The following is a 17,244-nucleotide window of genomic DNA, read 5'->3' as shown; positions in this document are numbered from 1 at the left end:
GAGGTGGTGGAATCTCCTTCCTTAGAAGTTTTTAAGGTCAGGCTTGACATAGCCCTGGCTGGGATGATTTAGTTGGGGATTGGTCCTGCTTGAGCAGGGGGTTGAACTAGATGATCTTCTGAATATAATGTTACTGGAATATGCTTCATGCAAAACGTCTCTTGTAAGGTATCATTACAAATCTTATAATCTACTGGGTGTGGTCATCCTATTTGTATAAATGTATCACTTTTGTATCTGAAACTAGAAATATGAAATATAACTCTGAGTTCCTATTGTAGTTATGCAAAGTGTGGGCCATTAATGGTGGTTTGGAATCTTAATGGCTCCCATTAACAGGACAATTGACTGTAGATGGCTCTGTTTTACTTGTAAGTCTTCCTGTATACCTGTGGGCTGGCAAGTGGGTAATGAAGTCTTATAGTGACATGTGATCATGTCACCTGAACTGGAATCCATCTTTAACCTGGTGCTTTTCCATTGAGAAGGAGGAGTGGGAACCCAGAGGGACAAAGGATTCCCGCCTTATGCAAAAGATATATAAGTGGGTGGAACAGAACAAATGGAGCGGCCATCATGAGAAATCCCCTAGCTATCACCTAAGCTGGAACAAGGGCTGTACCAGAGGAAAGGATTGTGCCCAGACTAGGAAGGCATCCAGTCTGTGAAAGAAACTTATTGAAACATCTCAGAGAGTGAGATTTTATCTGTATTCAATTTTATTACTGTACTAGGCTTAGACTTGCATGTTCTATTTTATTTTGCTTGGTAATTCACTTTGTTCTGTCTGTTACTACTTGGAACCACTTAAATCCTACTTTCTGTATTTAATAAAATCACTTGTTACTTGTTACTTAACTCAGAGTATGTATTAATACTTTGGGGGGGCAAACAGCTGTGCATCGCTCTCTATCAGTGTTATAGAGGGCGAACAATTTATGAGTTTATTCTGTATAAGCTTTATACAGGGTAAAACAGATTTAATTGGGGTTTGGACCCCATTGGGAGTTGGGCATCTGAGCGTTAAAGACAGGAACACTTCTCAAGCTGCTTTCAGTTTAAGCCTACAGCTATTAGGGGACGTGGTTCAGACCTGGGTCTGGGCTTGCAGCAGGCTAGCGGGTCTGGCTCAAACCAGGCAGGGCACTGAAGTCCCAAGCTGGGAAGGCAGGGAAAGCAGGGGCAGAAGTAGTCTTGGCACGTCAGTTGGCAGCCCCAAGGGGGTTTCTGTGATCCAACCTGTCACAGTAGTAACAGGCAAATAAAGACAAAGTCCCTGTGCTGAAGAGTTTATGTGCGAGACCTAAGTTTTTATTGCCTCTCGGAGAGCTGGATTAACTACCTCAATGGGAAAACCCATTCTGTGGATACAGGAAGCATCTACACTACAGCTGCTGCAGAGACACAGGTGCTGCTCCGTAGCACTGCCACTGTAACAGCTGTAGACATGGCCTAACATGCTATTTTGCCCTTGAGAAGGCTTCTCCTACACAGTGTAAGAAATCTCAGTGCAGTTTTGTTTTGCTCTAGTCTATTGCTGTTCCCAAGGGTAACAGGAAATGATAGTATCTGAAAAGCCCCTCTACTAGAAACTGTTTTGTAGGGGACTACCGTGCTCCAGGAGGGGTTGGGCTGCATGCCCTCACAGGCTTTTTTCATCTCTATTTGATTGCAGTCCTTTCTCTCATTCACAAGGAGTCAATGGGAATTATGTTTGATTTGGCCCTGTAATTTTATGCACACATAGATACGTAATACACAGGTTCCTAAAATACCCTTTGACACACACAGATTTCCACCCCATCACAGGGAAAATCACCCTTCCTCTCTTTATATTTAGCCAGCACTCCTGCTGTTTCAGAAGCTAAGGGACCTACAGTGCCTAGGACTAGTGTGAAACATTGCAATGCATTAGAACCAGGCCCCAGGAGAGCAACTGGCATTTCAAAATCAACCTCTACCAGAAACAGAGGAGTGTCCTGCCTTAAAGCTTGATACATTCTCCTCTTACAATTAGGTGACTAAAAATATAACCTTGGGAGATGAATCCCATGTTAGACCCTCGGCACTTTGCACATCAGCAATCCTGTGCGCTTGTCTGCTTGTTTCACCTAGCCAGCCTGAATAGCAAAGAGGCTACATGAGACTGGCAGTACTAGAAGACATTTGCAACACTGACACCTGACTCAGACAGTGGTGGAACAGATGTTGGAGAGGGATTCCAGGGTTCGAATGCTAATTCACAGTTACATGCAGGCAACTCGACTGGTTTTTAAACGTATTTTGTTCCCCTCTCTCTGCATCTTTGTGCGGCACATGAGGATCAACATTCATTCCCGCACTTTTAAGGAGGATCAGTGAGCTCGGAGCGGAACCCCCACACAGGCTATAATGCACATCTTGTCCTTACCACATTATTGAGGAGTACATGTGCAAGGCACATTAACCAGGGAATGTGTGTTTCACAGAAGAGCCCGGGCGCTCAGCAGCAGCCTCCGTAAGCTACCAATGCGGAGGTTGCTATGGCCACTCTTCTCCTTTCACATAACAGAGTGAGGAGAGAGACGACCTGCATAAATTGGCTGATGCTGCAACAACCCCCTTGTTTACATCTGCAGAGCTTCTTCATCAATACCCACGTTCAGCGGCACACGTTCCACCAGCCGCAGACAGGCGCTGCCCCATTTCACTCACTGCCGGGGACAGACAGTTAAAAAAATAACCATACATTCACAAGGGATCCCCCAGGCTGCAGGCCCAGTGAAGGGGAAGGATTCCAGGCGGCTGCCACGGGTGTGTGGGGGCAGATCAGGCAGATGGGGGGCTGGCTGCAGGACAGGGGTGGAGCATGGTTAAGGATGGGGATGGAGCCAGAAGAGCCATCACTCCATGGTCTCTTCCCTTTCCCCACAGTAGGGCTACATTGGGGGCACACAGGGCTACTCCAGCCATGTCAGTAGAATGGCTGCACAGTCGCTTGACAGATTTGGGAGTGGCTATCTCCCTCCCTTCCCCCTTTGTACGTGAAAGCTACTGGCTCTGGAGACAAAATCCGCTATCCAGAGTACAAAGCTCCAGCTGAGGTGGTGATTCTTCAGATCTGGCCACCAATCCACTGGTAACTAATCTGAGGCCACAGAACTCAGTTTCAGTGGGCTACCGAGCAGCCATCAGATAGGAACAACTTCCAGCCAGTACAAACTTAGGGTAAAATCTTTGAAAGCACCTAGGTGACTTTGGTGACTAAGTCCCATTGACATTCAGTGAGACATAGGTGCCTAAGGACCACATTTTCAATGGTATTTAGGCACCTAAAGATGCAATAGGTACCTTTTCAAAAGCACCTAGGCACCTAATTCCCATTGATTTCAATAGGCACTGGGCACCTCAGCACTTCTGGAAAATCCCACTAGGTACCTACCACATCTTTAGGTGCTGTAATAACTTTGAAATACCACCCTAAGTGGTCAAGCCCTTTTTTAAAATGGTTCCTAAATCACATCGGTACTTTTGAAAATTGTGCCCCTAGTCTGGATTTGAAGTGGTGACCTAAAGCCAGGTTCTGATCCATGAATAACCCAAATTTGGCTTCTGTCCAAATTATTGAATTGTACAAGAAAGGGCCCAGTTCTGCCAGGTGCAGAGTGTTCCAAACTCCCGGCATGTTCATGGGGCCCAGCTCAGCAGCTAATCATTGGGAGCTGAAGGCACTCAGCATCTTGCCAGAGCAAGCCCTTCAAGAACAGCCTGTAGGACACCAAGCTTTATGTATATTGAGCACCTCCAGGCTGACAATGCAGAGGGTGAACCCTGTATTCTCTGAGGCAAATTGCAACAGCCAGCTTCTGCTCAGCTCCCATTAGATTGTCACACACAGCCAGTTTATGGGCTTTGTTAAACCTGGGCTAGATCCAGGGCAGATTAATGTGTGGAGTGAGATTTTGACAGGTGGCTCCTATGAGTGACAGCACCGAGGACACTTCCAAAGAGATGCAGCAGGCTTTTGGACATTGATTTTTTTTTTTTTAACCCCAAGAGCATAAAATAAGTTCCCGTTTTTAAGATTCTAGCTGAATAAGGAGAGCACACTTTCTCTCCCTCCATCACATCTAAATGTCATTGAAGAGCTGGCTGGAATATTGACTTACATTGATTTTCTACTAAATTCAGAATTGGCTATCAAAACAAAAAATGATAACTTCCATATCCCATTTAGCCCTTCAGCACTACCTTCTCCACACTCACACTCACACTCACACACACACACACACAGAGCAGGAAGGTTTTGTCATGCTGCGCATTCCCATGTGGACGGGAAGTACACCACCAACAGCCATAAACTGAGAGCACCCCTGGAACACTGCAGTCAGTTCTGAGTGCCTCAATGTCAAAAAGATGTAGAGAAACTGACGGGAATTCAGAGATGAACAGCAAAAATTATCAGAGGGTCGAAGGGACTGATTTCTGAGGAAAGATAAAAAGAGCTAAATATCGAGAATTAGCTTGTTTACTATGCTAAGACTGTGGGCATGGCATGACAACTATCTACAAAATATCTGAAAAGGGGTAAGACCTAGGAGACAGGGAGATTATTTGAGGTAGGTACAAGTAGAATGAATAAGATGGAAATAAGAAGAGGAAAATGGAGAATGAAGATGTGGAAAACTTGCAGGAGAAGAGATCTATAAGATCCAGATCCTCAGAGGTATTTAGGTGCCTAACTCCCATTGAAATCACTCAAGTCAATAGGAGCTGAAGACCCTTATCTGAATTTCGCCCTTTGATTGTACAGTATGTGACGGCCACTTCTTTGGCCAAAGGCTGTATAGCGTCTCCATGGAGACTCAAAAGCTTAACGTAGTCCTGCTGATTTATGTGATTAATTTCACTGAAATATTTAGGCTACAGTCTAAAAAGGCACATTTCTGCTTTTCTCTCTAATCCTGAAAATCAATTTTTCTGATGACCCTGTCACCACATTTCAGGCCATTCCCAGGAGCGAGGGGGCAGATCAATTCCTTGATTTTAAAAAATCCTGAACCTTGGCATTATTTTTATCACCTAGTGACAAAGAACAGAGAACAGAAACCCACCTACCATACAAGCAGCAAGCTGAGCTGAATCAGAAACCTAGAAAACTTGGTCTGATCAATATAGTGTAAATCTTTATGTCTGTTACACTTTGACCAAATGAACTGTCTGATTTATATACGGTGGCTGATTGGGGGCCTGATGTCAGTCTCATTGTTTAGAGACCCCCTGTTTTACAGCAGTAGCAGTTGGGTCAGTATACAAAGGGCCCTGAGGTGGACCTTTAGCTGTTGTAAATCGTTGAAGTCAAAGGAGCTGTGACAATTCATACCAGCTGAGGATCCGATCCCATATATTTTGTAGTGGTTTTTGACTGTAAATTCTTCCAGGCAAGGTTGGAGTCTTGTTCCACATCTTGTAAAGTACCATGTACATTCATGGTGCCATGTTAAAAAAAAAGTAATAACTTGGCACTGTGATTTGGCATGACTTATTTTAAGTCTGTTGATGGGGTTAGATCTGGACAGTGTCTGGACCCACTCTATAAACATCAGGTCTTATAGACAAGAGGCAAAATTCAGAGCCAGTTGTTCCAATCGGGGTCCATTTCACAGAAAGGGGCCTAAGCAGAGGACTTTGGATTTAGCTGAGGATCCCAACTTCCCTGAAGACTGAGGACTTTCATTTTGGGTTCCTGTCTCACAAAAATCCTATAAAACAAATTCTGAACCTAAATGACTTCAGCACATTCCCATTCATTAGAAGCCTGTATAATATGCTGCAAAATAATTGTCTAAAGCTGGAGGCAGCTCAGAGCCATAATTAGATATAAAATCCCTCAGAGCATGGCAAGAATGAAATCTTCAGCTGAGATTCTCATAGCAGAGCTCCCATCAGCCAATGCCAGACACATCCTCTGGGGTGCAGACTAAGGGAGGGAGGAGGAGGTTTGGGAGTCAGGCTGGGACTAAGGATCTGACGTCACAGCAGCAAAGCTAGCAGCTAGTTAAGGGCCTGATTCTGGGAGGGCACAGCATCCTAAACTCCCATTAGCTTCCATGGGCAGTTGAGTGTGCTCAGCATGTTGCAGGATCAAGCCCCCTAGTATGTATATTGATAAAGATGAAACAGACATGAAGGAAAAGCGGCTGTGCCAATGAGATGGGTAATATTTACCACTCTAAATCCTCACCACCTAACGCCTACGCGTGGCAAGGGGCAATCCTGCCTCTTAGACGTGAACTAGTTCCTGAGGACCGCAGCAGGCTATTTATTTTTAAGCACAACTGCAGCATCAATTTCAAATGGCAAGTTCTGCTTAAAAACCAGAGCACAATGAGGTGCTTAGATCAGTACCCAGGCAAGGTAACAGTTTCCTTCAGTCTGCTTTAATAACTTGACCCTTTCTTAGTTGCTGTAGAATCCCGATACGTCGGTGTTCCCCCCTAAGTCCTTCAGGTAAGACAGAGTTCCTATTCTATTACAGATGAAGTTGTTATTTGTATTAAGCTTTTATATCTGTCTATTTTTTGTTCAGGAGATATGGTCTGTCTTAGGTTTTTTTAAGTTTTAGCTGTTTAGCTTGTTTTTGAAAGGCTAATGCCATAATGGATAATAATAAATACTTTGCAGTTATGCACTTTCAACAGTGGATTGCAAAGTACTTCATAAATATTATACATTAATCTGTAAATAAAATAAAATCTACCGAACTGATATTTGGCACCTATGTTTTTCTAGTAAATTTCACATCATTTAACCGTAATATTTGTACATATTCCAAATATACATTTTTTCCCGCTAATATTCACATCATTTAAAAATTTCGTATTTTATAGTTTAGACAGATAGATGATAATTCCTCCAAGCATTTGTAGAAGAGTTAAATGTGGCACTCTGTGTTATTAAAGCACCAAAGCCACCAGTAGTTTAGGCAGCTTGTACAAATTATAGTCCAAAAATTTATAGGGCTTATTTGGATACAGTGACACACACACACACACACAAAGAAAGTGGCCTAGGCCAGTTTTCAAACTACTTATGGCAGCTAAAAAACAAAAAAGACAAGGACAATTCTGTCACAAATAGATCACATCTGGGTGAAAACCCCTATGGCCTGGATGTTAAGGTGACGGGTACATTAGAATTGCCAAAAACAGATCCAATTATAATAGGTATAAGGACAGCTAGAAAAATCAGGTCACCATGGCAACCTCAGCTGCCATTTCCATGAGCAAATGTTCTTTGCACAGAAATCAAGACACACTGACTTTGGTCTGACACGATCGCGGTTAACAGGAACATCTGGCTGCCTGCCAGGGCGGTGCACACATCACACAATTTGCTTTAAACTCCCATTTCCCCCTTAGATGATAAATTTTTGAAACCTTCTAAAAATGGTCACTATTCAAAGAAAGCTTAGTGTAGTGAGGAAAAAAGATTTGGGAGGATAGCTAAGCGTGATGGTTTTGAATGAATGGAAAGTGCCAACTGAAAGCTCATACCTCTCCTTGTGTATGGAGCACCTCTGACATCCTGATTAGCCTCTCATTGACAAGAAATGAGAAACGGAAAGACCCATTAAGCTGCCTAGTTCATCCCCCTGAAAATGCTAGATTGCTCCCTGCAGCGTATCCTCGATCTCTCTCTGTCCTGTCAGTTTTTAAATGGCGCTCAGCGATGATAGGGTAACCTGGAACTACCACAGATTGGGCAGAGAGCCAGACAGGAAAGGCACACTGGTGTCTGTGGCCCTGATGATGTAGTTCTTATTCCACACTCCTCACTATGGCCCTGAGCCAGCCAAGCACTACAGCACCTGCTTAGCTCTAGTGACTAGACGGACAACGAGCTCTGACTCAAGTGATAGGGCTTCCACTGCTTCCCTCAGGGAGGCCATTCCATTGATTTTTTTGGCACTGTACAGCAGCTCTCCGATCTGTTTGAGGACTCGACGCTGTTTTCGCTTGGCAGCTTTTGTTACGAACCAGAATGCTACGGCGTATGGGGGCCTCATGCACAAAAATTGTTATTGTTAATATTATTTTGCCAATAGGATTTTTTCCCTTGTGGTCATCTTAACTTCTCCTTTGTTTCACCTGGTCCCGTGACACTCAGTTACAACCCCCTGCTGTTTTTATGCCCTTCAAATACCCTCCCAAAAGGCAGCGAGTGCTCTCAGCTGCCACTGCAGTGAGTGGAAGATGAAGGAGCTCAGCAGTGGACCTTATTCATTCACTTGCTCAAGCTGCTGTATAAAAGCTCGTTCTGTGCTGGTTCCTCCCTTCACCCCCAGAGCCATTGTTGATGCTTTTTTCTGCACTCTTTCCAGGTTAGTGCTCTCTCTCTGGGATGTGGATACCCAGAACTGAACACACCTTCAAGATGCAACCTCACCTCGGAGGAGCCCTCAGCCCCAGAGCCTTGGCCTGATCCCTCCTACATACGCCGACGCCACCACAATGTTGCACTGGAGGGTAATTTGATTTCTTTCCAAATGCCTCCCCTCCCACCAGCTCTGGTACAGCCCCCCATGAACTACAGTAATAGGTCTGGTTTTCCTGGGGTGACTCTCTTTTCTGTGGTACACATCACAACCAGCATTTTGCTCCCCATGGAAACAACAAGAGTGCTATTTGCTCAGCCTGGACAATGAATGGCTTTCTCGGAGAACAGCTCCAACATAATTCCACAAAACAACCAATATGGGGCTGTTCTGTAACACTCCACCCACCCTGGCCCTCACAGCAAAACTCCAACCATAGGTGGTAGGTATAATAGGTCAGGGGAGGCTCAGCTGAGGATGTGGTATCTCCTATTCAGCTTCATGGGTTCATCAGTAATCTCCCTGGACTCCAGAGACATTACTGATGAACCCGGGAAGCTGAGTAGCAGGTACCACCTCCTCAGTCACCCCAGAACCTGCATAGCACATATATAAAGCTCCGCGTTCTTCGGGAAGAGCTTTTGCTTTTCCCACTGGGTGGCTCTGGGTCTTGGGAGGTACAACTGGGGCTGGGTGCAGCTGGGGCCAACCCGGGGCTCCTCCAGTCATGGGGGTGTGGGGGGGAGGGCAGAGAGGGGCTCGGGGCTCTGGCCTGCCCAGGGCTCCTGCAGCTGTGGCAGGGAGCTGGGATGTGGGGGCTCAGGGCTCCAACCGTGGCGGGGGGAAGCAGGGCTTGGGCCTCTGGCCACAGGAGTTTGGGCCTTGGGAGGAAGGGGCAGGGCCAGGGGGCTAGCTTCCCCAAAGGAGGGGGTCCACGCGCCCCTCCAACTGCCTATGCAAACACACCTAAGCCACCCAGGTCATCAAACGAGACATCAGAAGTGGCTAGAGAACCCCGGTGTCCTGCACTGCAGCAGTCCTTGTGTCCCATATTTTTGACAGCGTTCGTCACCACCACATCCGGTGCTGCAGTATGTGTCCTTACCATGTCTGCCAGAGAGTGAGTTGACTGGACAAAGACCGAGATCACCTGCAAGAAATGCAAAAAAGCTGAGTGCATTTTCTATAAGCAGGTAGAGATTGGCCCAAATGAATGCTATTTTGAAAATCAAATACCTGATTACTCTTGAAAAGGACCACATCGTTAGCACATGGGATTCTGTCTTTATCCCAGTTGGAAGCATTTTCAAAATTGGTGTTTGGAATCCATTGTTTGTACACAGCAATCGAAGCAGCTAGGCGAGGCAATAAAAGAAATGGAATTCAATACTATTCTGTTTCTACACAGTAATTTCCAGACACACTGTTGGCCAGATGGTGTATATTACTGTATCTCTACTGAAGTCAATGGAGCTACAGGAACTGACACCAGCTGAGGATCCGGCCCTCTATAGCCCCCAAACTCCTCCCAGAATGAGTTAATACAGCCACACAAAGATAAACAACACTCAGCAAAGAAATGAGCTGCCAATGTCTCGGACTGGAACTAGAGGGCCCAGTCATGTCAGCTGTTCCTCAGATCTTACTCAGGCAAAATGCTCATCAACTTGCTGACTTTGCCATTGGTTTGCAACCTACACACTGCTGGTGTAAGAGCCTTCTCTTGTGCAGTGCCTCTGGATTGCCAACCCAAAGCATTCAAAACACCACGATGCAGGCCCCTCCCCTCCCATGAGTTTGGCTTTAAAATCATCAGATTTGAATACTACTACCTGCTGGGTCCTTTTGATCTGCCTTCTGGTCTCTGAGCCTTTACAGACCATGTTTGCAAGCTTTTAGCCACAGCCAGGACTAGAAACCTTTTTTTTTTAAAATGAAAGCTGAGATTCTCAAGTAATAGCATGACTCCAGGAGCTGAAGAAAAACACCTCAGATTGTCAGGCTCATGATGAAATCATGAGAGTTGTGACACTGGCTTCTGCCATGTTGAGCACCTTCCTTTATGTTCTTCCACCTCACCAGTCAACCAAGTCTACGCCGCTCCTCTTATTTATCTCTGCAGTTGCGTTATTATTACTCACCGAAGGAGACAGGAATTTAATTGGGTCAGGGCTGAGCAACCACTGAGCCAGCTGGGATTGGGTGTAGAGTAAGTGCAAAAGAGCAAAAAAAAAAAAAAAAAAAAAAAGGCTTTTGAACAAGAGGAGCAAGTAAGGCCTGGTCTAGACACGGATTTTATACCAGGATAACTATGTCGGTTAGAGAGGGGATTTTTTTACCAATCCAGTTATACTGGTACAGCCCCTAACGTGGAGACAGTCATGGCTGTGTAAACGTGCCCGAGGCCTGGTCTACACTAGAAAATGAGGCTGATTTAACTCTGTCACTCAGGGGTGTGAAAAATGCACACCCCGAGCAGAGTTGTCAAGCGAACCAAAGTCCCCGACTAGACAGTGCGAGGTCAATGGAAGACTTCTTCCGTCGGCCTAGCTACCAGCTCTTGGGGAGGTGGAGTGCTCGTGGCACCAGGAGAACCCTTGCTGTCAGCATAGGCAATGGTACAGCCGTGCTGCAGAGGAGTTTTAAGTGTAGACAAGCCGTTACACCGGTAACGCTTATTCTTCGCCCCATGCAGGAATAGCTACACTACTACAGCCAAAGCACCTTTAGAGCTGTATTTTTGTCTTATTTATAAGACAAGAGACAACGAAAAGAGATGCAGACAGACAGGAGAGTGCAAAGAGTCAGCATGAGACACAGTACGGTAGCATAGCTAATGCAGTGTACAACTTTCCTTTGTAGACAAGGCCTAATTTAGCAACTGGATCTCATGGTGACTCATGGACTTGCAAACAATCAATAACATCTAGAGAGTGGCTGTCAAAATGCCATAGTAAAAGATGAGGAAGTTGGCCCAATTATTCAGTGTGGATAAACTACCTGACAAATGTAGCTGTTGCCTTTCTTTTAGGAACTGACTCTTCTGCAGATGCCTTAGTGATTCCTATGCAGTGTTGGTGTAGCCATGGGGGTCCCAAGAGATTAGGGACAAGGTGGGTGGGGTAATAGTTTTTATTGGACCAACTGCCGTTGGTGAGAGAGACGAGGATTGGTGATTTTTAAACATTTGCCAAATAATCTGGCTGAACCAGCCTCAGTTTATGGTTTGTTTGCAAACAACTCATTTGGACTCTTCACTACTATTCATTACTCGAGGCATGTGGTCAGCTACGTCACATGATATTGTTCCTACTCTTTGACTTTTTATACACAAGAAAAAACAAACACACTTGTCTCTCCACAAGTCCCCTACCTTGCAAATGAATATGGGAATTGTAGGAATAATAGCCAGTCTCTAAACATTTGTGCAAACACAAACCCATTTGCACTAATGATTGTGCATAGCAAATTCAAAGGAGCATGACTCTGGTTGTACAAGGCAGCGGTTGGAAATTTTAACCTATGTTTGTATGCACCAGATCTGCCATATTCAACCAGCTTACCTAGCCCTGATTAATCTACAAACAGACTGATTCATTCTGCGGGAATAGATTTAAAGAGACTTATCTGAGATTTAGAGCATCCTTCTGCCTCTATATGCCAGAGACGGAATTTTCTGCATAGGAGCAAAAAAGCATCATTGCCTGCGTGTATGTCTTAAATAAAGCAATGTCAAAATCCCCGTGATCAGTGAGCACAGGGGACATTTTCAATGCTGTGATTAACATGTAGCTGTGGATCACGGATGGCTGAGAGAGAAGCACTGTCTGTGCATGTACAAGGCCTCCAGGTGGTAAATGAAAATGTTGTACTACTAGATACCGGTGTGTGAATATTACTTATTATTTATTTCTATGGGGATTAGGGCCCCATTGTACTGGGCACTGTACAAACACAAAGACAGTCCCTGCCCCATAGTCTACAATTTAAACAACATGGAAGGGGTGATTAAACAGACAAGCAAGGTAGTGGGGGGCATAGGCACCGACTTTTGCTACGGCCAGTGGGTGCTTGATCCCCCTCTTTCCCCAGCCCCACCCCCATTCCAACCCCTTCCCCAAAGTTCCCACCCCAACTCTGCCCCCTCCCTGCCCCTATTCCGACTCCTTCCCCAAATCCTGGCCCCGGCCCTACCTTCTCCCCTGAGCGCTCCACATTCCCACTCCTCCCCCTCCCTTCCAGCATGCCACCGAACAGGTGTTTGGAGGCAGCAAGGCAGGAAGCGCTGGGAGGTAGGCGGAGGAGCGGGGACGCGGGAGCCTGGCTGCCGGTGGGTGCAGAGCACTCACTAATTTTTCCCTGTGGGTGCTCCAGCCCCCGGAGCACCCACAGAGTTGGGTGCTTATGATGGGGGGTGAGGCCAAGGTAACAGAAAAGGGAGGTGTGCTTGCCACAGTGGACAAAACAGTCACAGGCAGTCACCAGCCAAACCAGATGAAAATGAAGTTTGTCTTATCAAGTGTGTATATAAATGAGGTTCACACAGTAATTCAGATCGGGCCACTCTTTCTATATCTACTGTTGGAGTCTATGTGACCCACTGTACATGCATTTGTGACACAGAGCATTGAATTGGTTTAATCCTTTGTGGGGAGATTGTCTCACTTTGTCTAATCCTGCAAGAATTTGGTGTATTCCTGACAGTTTTACTAGCCCTCTTCTCAACCATCTCCCTACCCCGCATATTTTTACACACCCTCTCTGCTGTAGATACAGGCACAGACATTTGCTCTGATCAGTATTATCCCTCCATCTGCCAGCAAAAGTCACTAGTGCAGCAATATGAGTGTCTCACTCTGTCTCTGTCCCTCTGTCTGTTGTGGATTGAGAGGATGAGTTTAAGGAATGATGGTTCAAAGTCAGGACCCCAGCCTGACCTCCTGCCCATCCGGATCTTTTAATGATAAAAATGGGACATGTTTTTGAAAGCATACCTCACTCCAGAAATTAGCATGATCAAATGAGAGCCTCTGTCATAGAAAAGGTTACAAGACAGTTTCCATTCCTATCTCCTGTTTTTGCACAACATTTTTTAAATATTCTCTTTTGGCGCTAACATTCCCCAAGCTTGGTCTGTGTCTGAACATGTAACTGACTCAACATTCAGAGTAAAATGGTTTCAATCATGTGAGTTACTGGACAGTAAAAAGAAATTTGCACTTTTCCCATGGTTAAAAGTTCTAACCACTTTTTTAACCAGTAAAGGCAACTGTGCCATTACTTACTTCATGTTGTGGTGGGGTGTTAAAATGAATGCTATGAGTGATGGGGAAGAAACTCTAAGTGGGGATCTGCTGAAATTTTAGCAGCACCGAATGATCTCCTTTGTAACATAATTGTACATTCTTTTTGTGTGGCCTGGCCAGGGGTGCTATTGAGACAATCACTGCATATGGCCATATGTAGACTAGAAAAAAAGGGGTATTTTTAAAATGTGCAAAAGCAGCATAGTGTAGACTGGGCAGTTGTAGTTTTAACATGTTTTAACTGGTCGAGGTTTAAACCTTAGTGGGGAACCTCAGGAGGCAAACTCAGGGAAGAGGGCTTCCTAGACTGTGCCTCCAAGACCTACATATGTTAAAATAACACCAGTTGCCTAGTGAAGACAAGACCTTACAGTGTGCTTTTATGGTCTTACTGAAACACATAGCAAAACAGAACACCCAACCAACAAACGAAAACCCCACTGCTCCTTTAACAATAGCAGCTGAAAACCATAGAAAGCGCTTTCCAAAATTTCTAGTGTGCCCTGCACACTCTTATCCTTTTGTGACCCAGAAGCCCATTGGTACCAAAGGTCACTATTCTTTACAATCAACTGCTGTCTCAGACCTGAGAAACTCAATACACCTAATACTCCACTCTCATAGTATCTATACAGGAAGGCTAGCATGTGAGGTCTCTGCTGACAACTTGTAACTTCCCAGTTCTCACAATCATTGTGAGGTGTGTGTGCATGGGTAATGTTTAAGGAATTACATAAATATATTAAAAACTATACCTTATGGTCTTGGAGTACAAGTTAGCCACCAGGGAATCCTGTGTCTTGGTGATGGGCCATTCAAGTGGAAGAGAGTTGTCACCCCTCCGGTGATATAATGCAATGTTTAGTTGTCTACCCTTGCTCCAACCCACAACTGTCAATGGCAAACCATCAAAGACAACTGCCAATGATTGAAAAAACTTGGAGGTAAAAAGGATTGTTATAAAAGCCTGTAAACGGAGACAACAGACTGATTCAGCATATCGCAGGGTGGAGGAAGAAACTGTGTCCATTCACAGAGGAGACATCTTGTTGAGTAGGGGTGTTTCATGAACATTTGGATCCTGGTTCCTGGCTCTGCAACAGACTGAACTTTGTGGGGGAGAGACCTTCTTTATTAGGCAGGAAAGATAACTATTAATAAATGGAGGACCTAATTCACACGTTATGATTTTGTTTTATATTGTAACCATTTGTTTCCATCTCTCTCTCTCTCATTTCTAGTGGAACCTCTATTCTTTCTTAAATAAACTTTCTTTTATTTTATTATAAGTGCTCACAAGTGCTGTGTGTTATACAGGTACAGTGATTTAAGGTAAAACTGGTAAACTGGGGTACACTGCTTTTTTGGGACCAGAGATCTGGGATTTCTGGGAGTAGCCAGTGTCAGGATCTCACAAGGAATGCTTTACAAGGACTCAGGCACTGGAGTGTACCTCTTGTTAACCTGCAAGACAAAGACAGGCTGGCATATCCCAGAAGAGTGAGCTTGAGAGGCTGACATGCTGGCGGTGTCAAGGAGCTAGTGCAGGCATGACTCCCTCATGCAGGAGGCAGGGGATAACAAGGTGACTCACAGTCCCAGGTACCCCAAGAACTGTCACACCTTCATTAAAATGAAAATGTTTCTGTCCTTCACATGGTGAGGGCTGCATCGTAAACAGATCTGCTGCTGCCCTGCTAACCAGCCTTGCAGTGAGCGGATTGCAGCCACACCATAGTGGCAATAATATGGAGAATTCACCCCCCGACCCCACCCCACTTTAATGCAGTGTGAATTCCAAAGCCAACCTGGGACATTCCAGAGCTAACATTATGAACGCCCTGGTTCAGCAAGGTGCATACACACATGCCTAACTTAAAGCACGCAAGTAGTGTAATTGAAGCAAACAGGCGTGAGTCTGATTTAAGCCTTAAATTAGGCAAAAATTTGTATCCATTTTAAGGCTCCTTTACATTGCCAGAGTAGTGTAACGAGACTCCGAACCAATAGAACAAATTCACAAGTATTAAATTGAGCATGTGCGTGAGAACCTTACTGAACTGAAACTTAAACACGGGCAATTTTTTGTTTTGTCTTTTTCTTTTAAGACAAAAAAACCTATGAAATTAAATACAAAAAAACTGTGAATGCAATTCTGCAACTGCCTAGTTAAAATCCCCAGGAGTCAGGAAAAGCAAAGGTTAAAATTCCAACAGAATGTCTAAGCTGATTCCATTGCATATATGTAGAAAGTTCTATCCCTGTTTTGCTGGATAGAGGTAGCTTACCTTATAAAAAGAAAAGGAGCACTTGTGGCACCTTAGAGACTAACCAATTTATTTGAGCACGAGCTTTCGTGAGCTACAGCTCACTTGAAGTGAGCTGTAGCTCACGAAAGCTCATGCTCAAATAAATTGGTTAGTCTCTAAGGTGCCACAAGTGCTCCTTTTCTTTTTGCGAATACAGACTAACACGGCTGTTACTCTGTTACCTTATAAAGTGTACAATACCCAGTACCATAAGACATAGAGCCATATCCTCAGCTGGGGTAAATCGGCATAGTTTCCTTGCTTTCAACAAAGTAAGGCTGAGTCACACAGCTGAGGATCTGGCCCCAAGTTGTGCAATGCAGCCAAGTTAACCGAACTGTTGCAGCCGCAGCTTATGCAATTCCTGATTTTAACTATGCACCACAGTATTGAGTTGATGCACCTTTTGCCTCTCTATCAACATCACTTGACTGTTTAATCAGTCCTTTCACTGAGGAATCATGGTCTCTGAATGTTAAATCCATATGCATATTCAATAGAAGATGATGGCTCTTCAGGGCCTTAAATAAAAAGAACCGAAAAACCCAAGCAGCAGAGGTGCAGCGAACAGGAGACGCAAATCACAGCCCACCCACTCTTTCTCTGTCCGTTTGGAAATGAGTTTTTCCATTTGCATTAGAAATACGTCACCAAGTACAGAGTCCGTGGCTTTATTCCACACTACCTAAAGCCTGAAATGGAAAAAGCCATTTTGCCCTCATTCTCCATTCTCAGACAGTCCTGTCATTACTCACCAAGGAGCTGCATGAAAAGGAGGAGGAAAAACAGACCCTTCATTTCGCAGTCCGCTGCTAGCACATTCCTTCCCAGCCCTCTAATGAACTTTGGACTAGCCAGTGTCACGTGATGCTTCATACACTTGAGAATTTGTAGGGGAGCAGAAGCATTGGGAGAAGACTGGTGAACTATGACGCTTTGGGATTCAGCTCATTTACATGGAGACTTGTCCAGTCTCAGAGACCAGGTTATATTTAATGTCTCCTCAAAGCTCACCGATTTTTTCACAGCGTTGCTTTAACCTGCATGGCGCGGGATATAATCGTGAGAGCAGGGGATGGGAAGTCAGGGCTCCAGAGTTCCGGTCTCACCTCTGCACTGCCTCCTTGTAGGCTCTTTGACAAGTCGTCTCTCTATGCCTCAGTTTCCCCACCTGTACTTGCCCACCTTGCTGTGGTTGAAGATTCTTAGGCTGACTGTCTGTAAAGAGCTTTGAAGAGGTAAAGCACAGTACCAGTGCTAAGTGTTGTTATTG

General features: G+C 44.9%; 1 protein-coding gene across 1 annotated transcript in view; it reads right to left on the bottom strand.

Moving 5' to 3' along the window:
* The window catches only part of AMN (amnion associated transmembrane protein), a 55,737-nt gene extending 38,968 nt beyond the window's left edge, over positions 1-16,769 (bottom strand). Inside the window, exons 1-3 of the mRNA XM_077820508.1 lie at positions 16,727-16,769; positions 9,593-9,711; positions 9,462-9,506 (exon numbers count right to left, since the gene is read on the bottom strand). Coding sequence (XP_077676634.1) covers positions 9,462-9,506; positions 9,593-9,711; positions 16,727-16,769 — 207 coding nt within the window. The remainder of the gene's footprint in view (positions 1-9,461; positions 9,507-9,592; positions 9,712-16,726) is intronic.
* Between the last annotated feature and the right edge of the window lie 475 nt (positions 16,770-17,244).

The sequence above is a fragment of the Eretmochelys imbricata genome, chromosome 6 (assembly GCF_965152235.1).
Source record: "Eretmochelys imbricata isolate rEreImb1 chromosome 6, rEreImb1.hap1, whole genome shotgun sequence".
NCBI classification, from domain to species: Eukaryota; Metazoa; Chordata; order Testudines; family Cheloniidae; genus Eretmochelys; species Eretmochelys imbricata.
The sequence above is the reverse complement of the archived record's forward strand: the minus strand, read 5'-3'. Positions and strand labels throughout refer to the sequence as shown.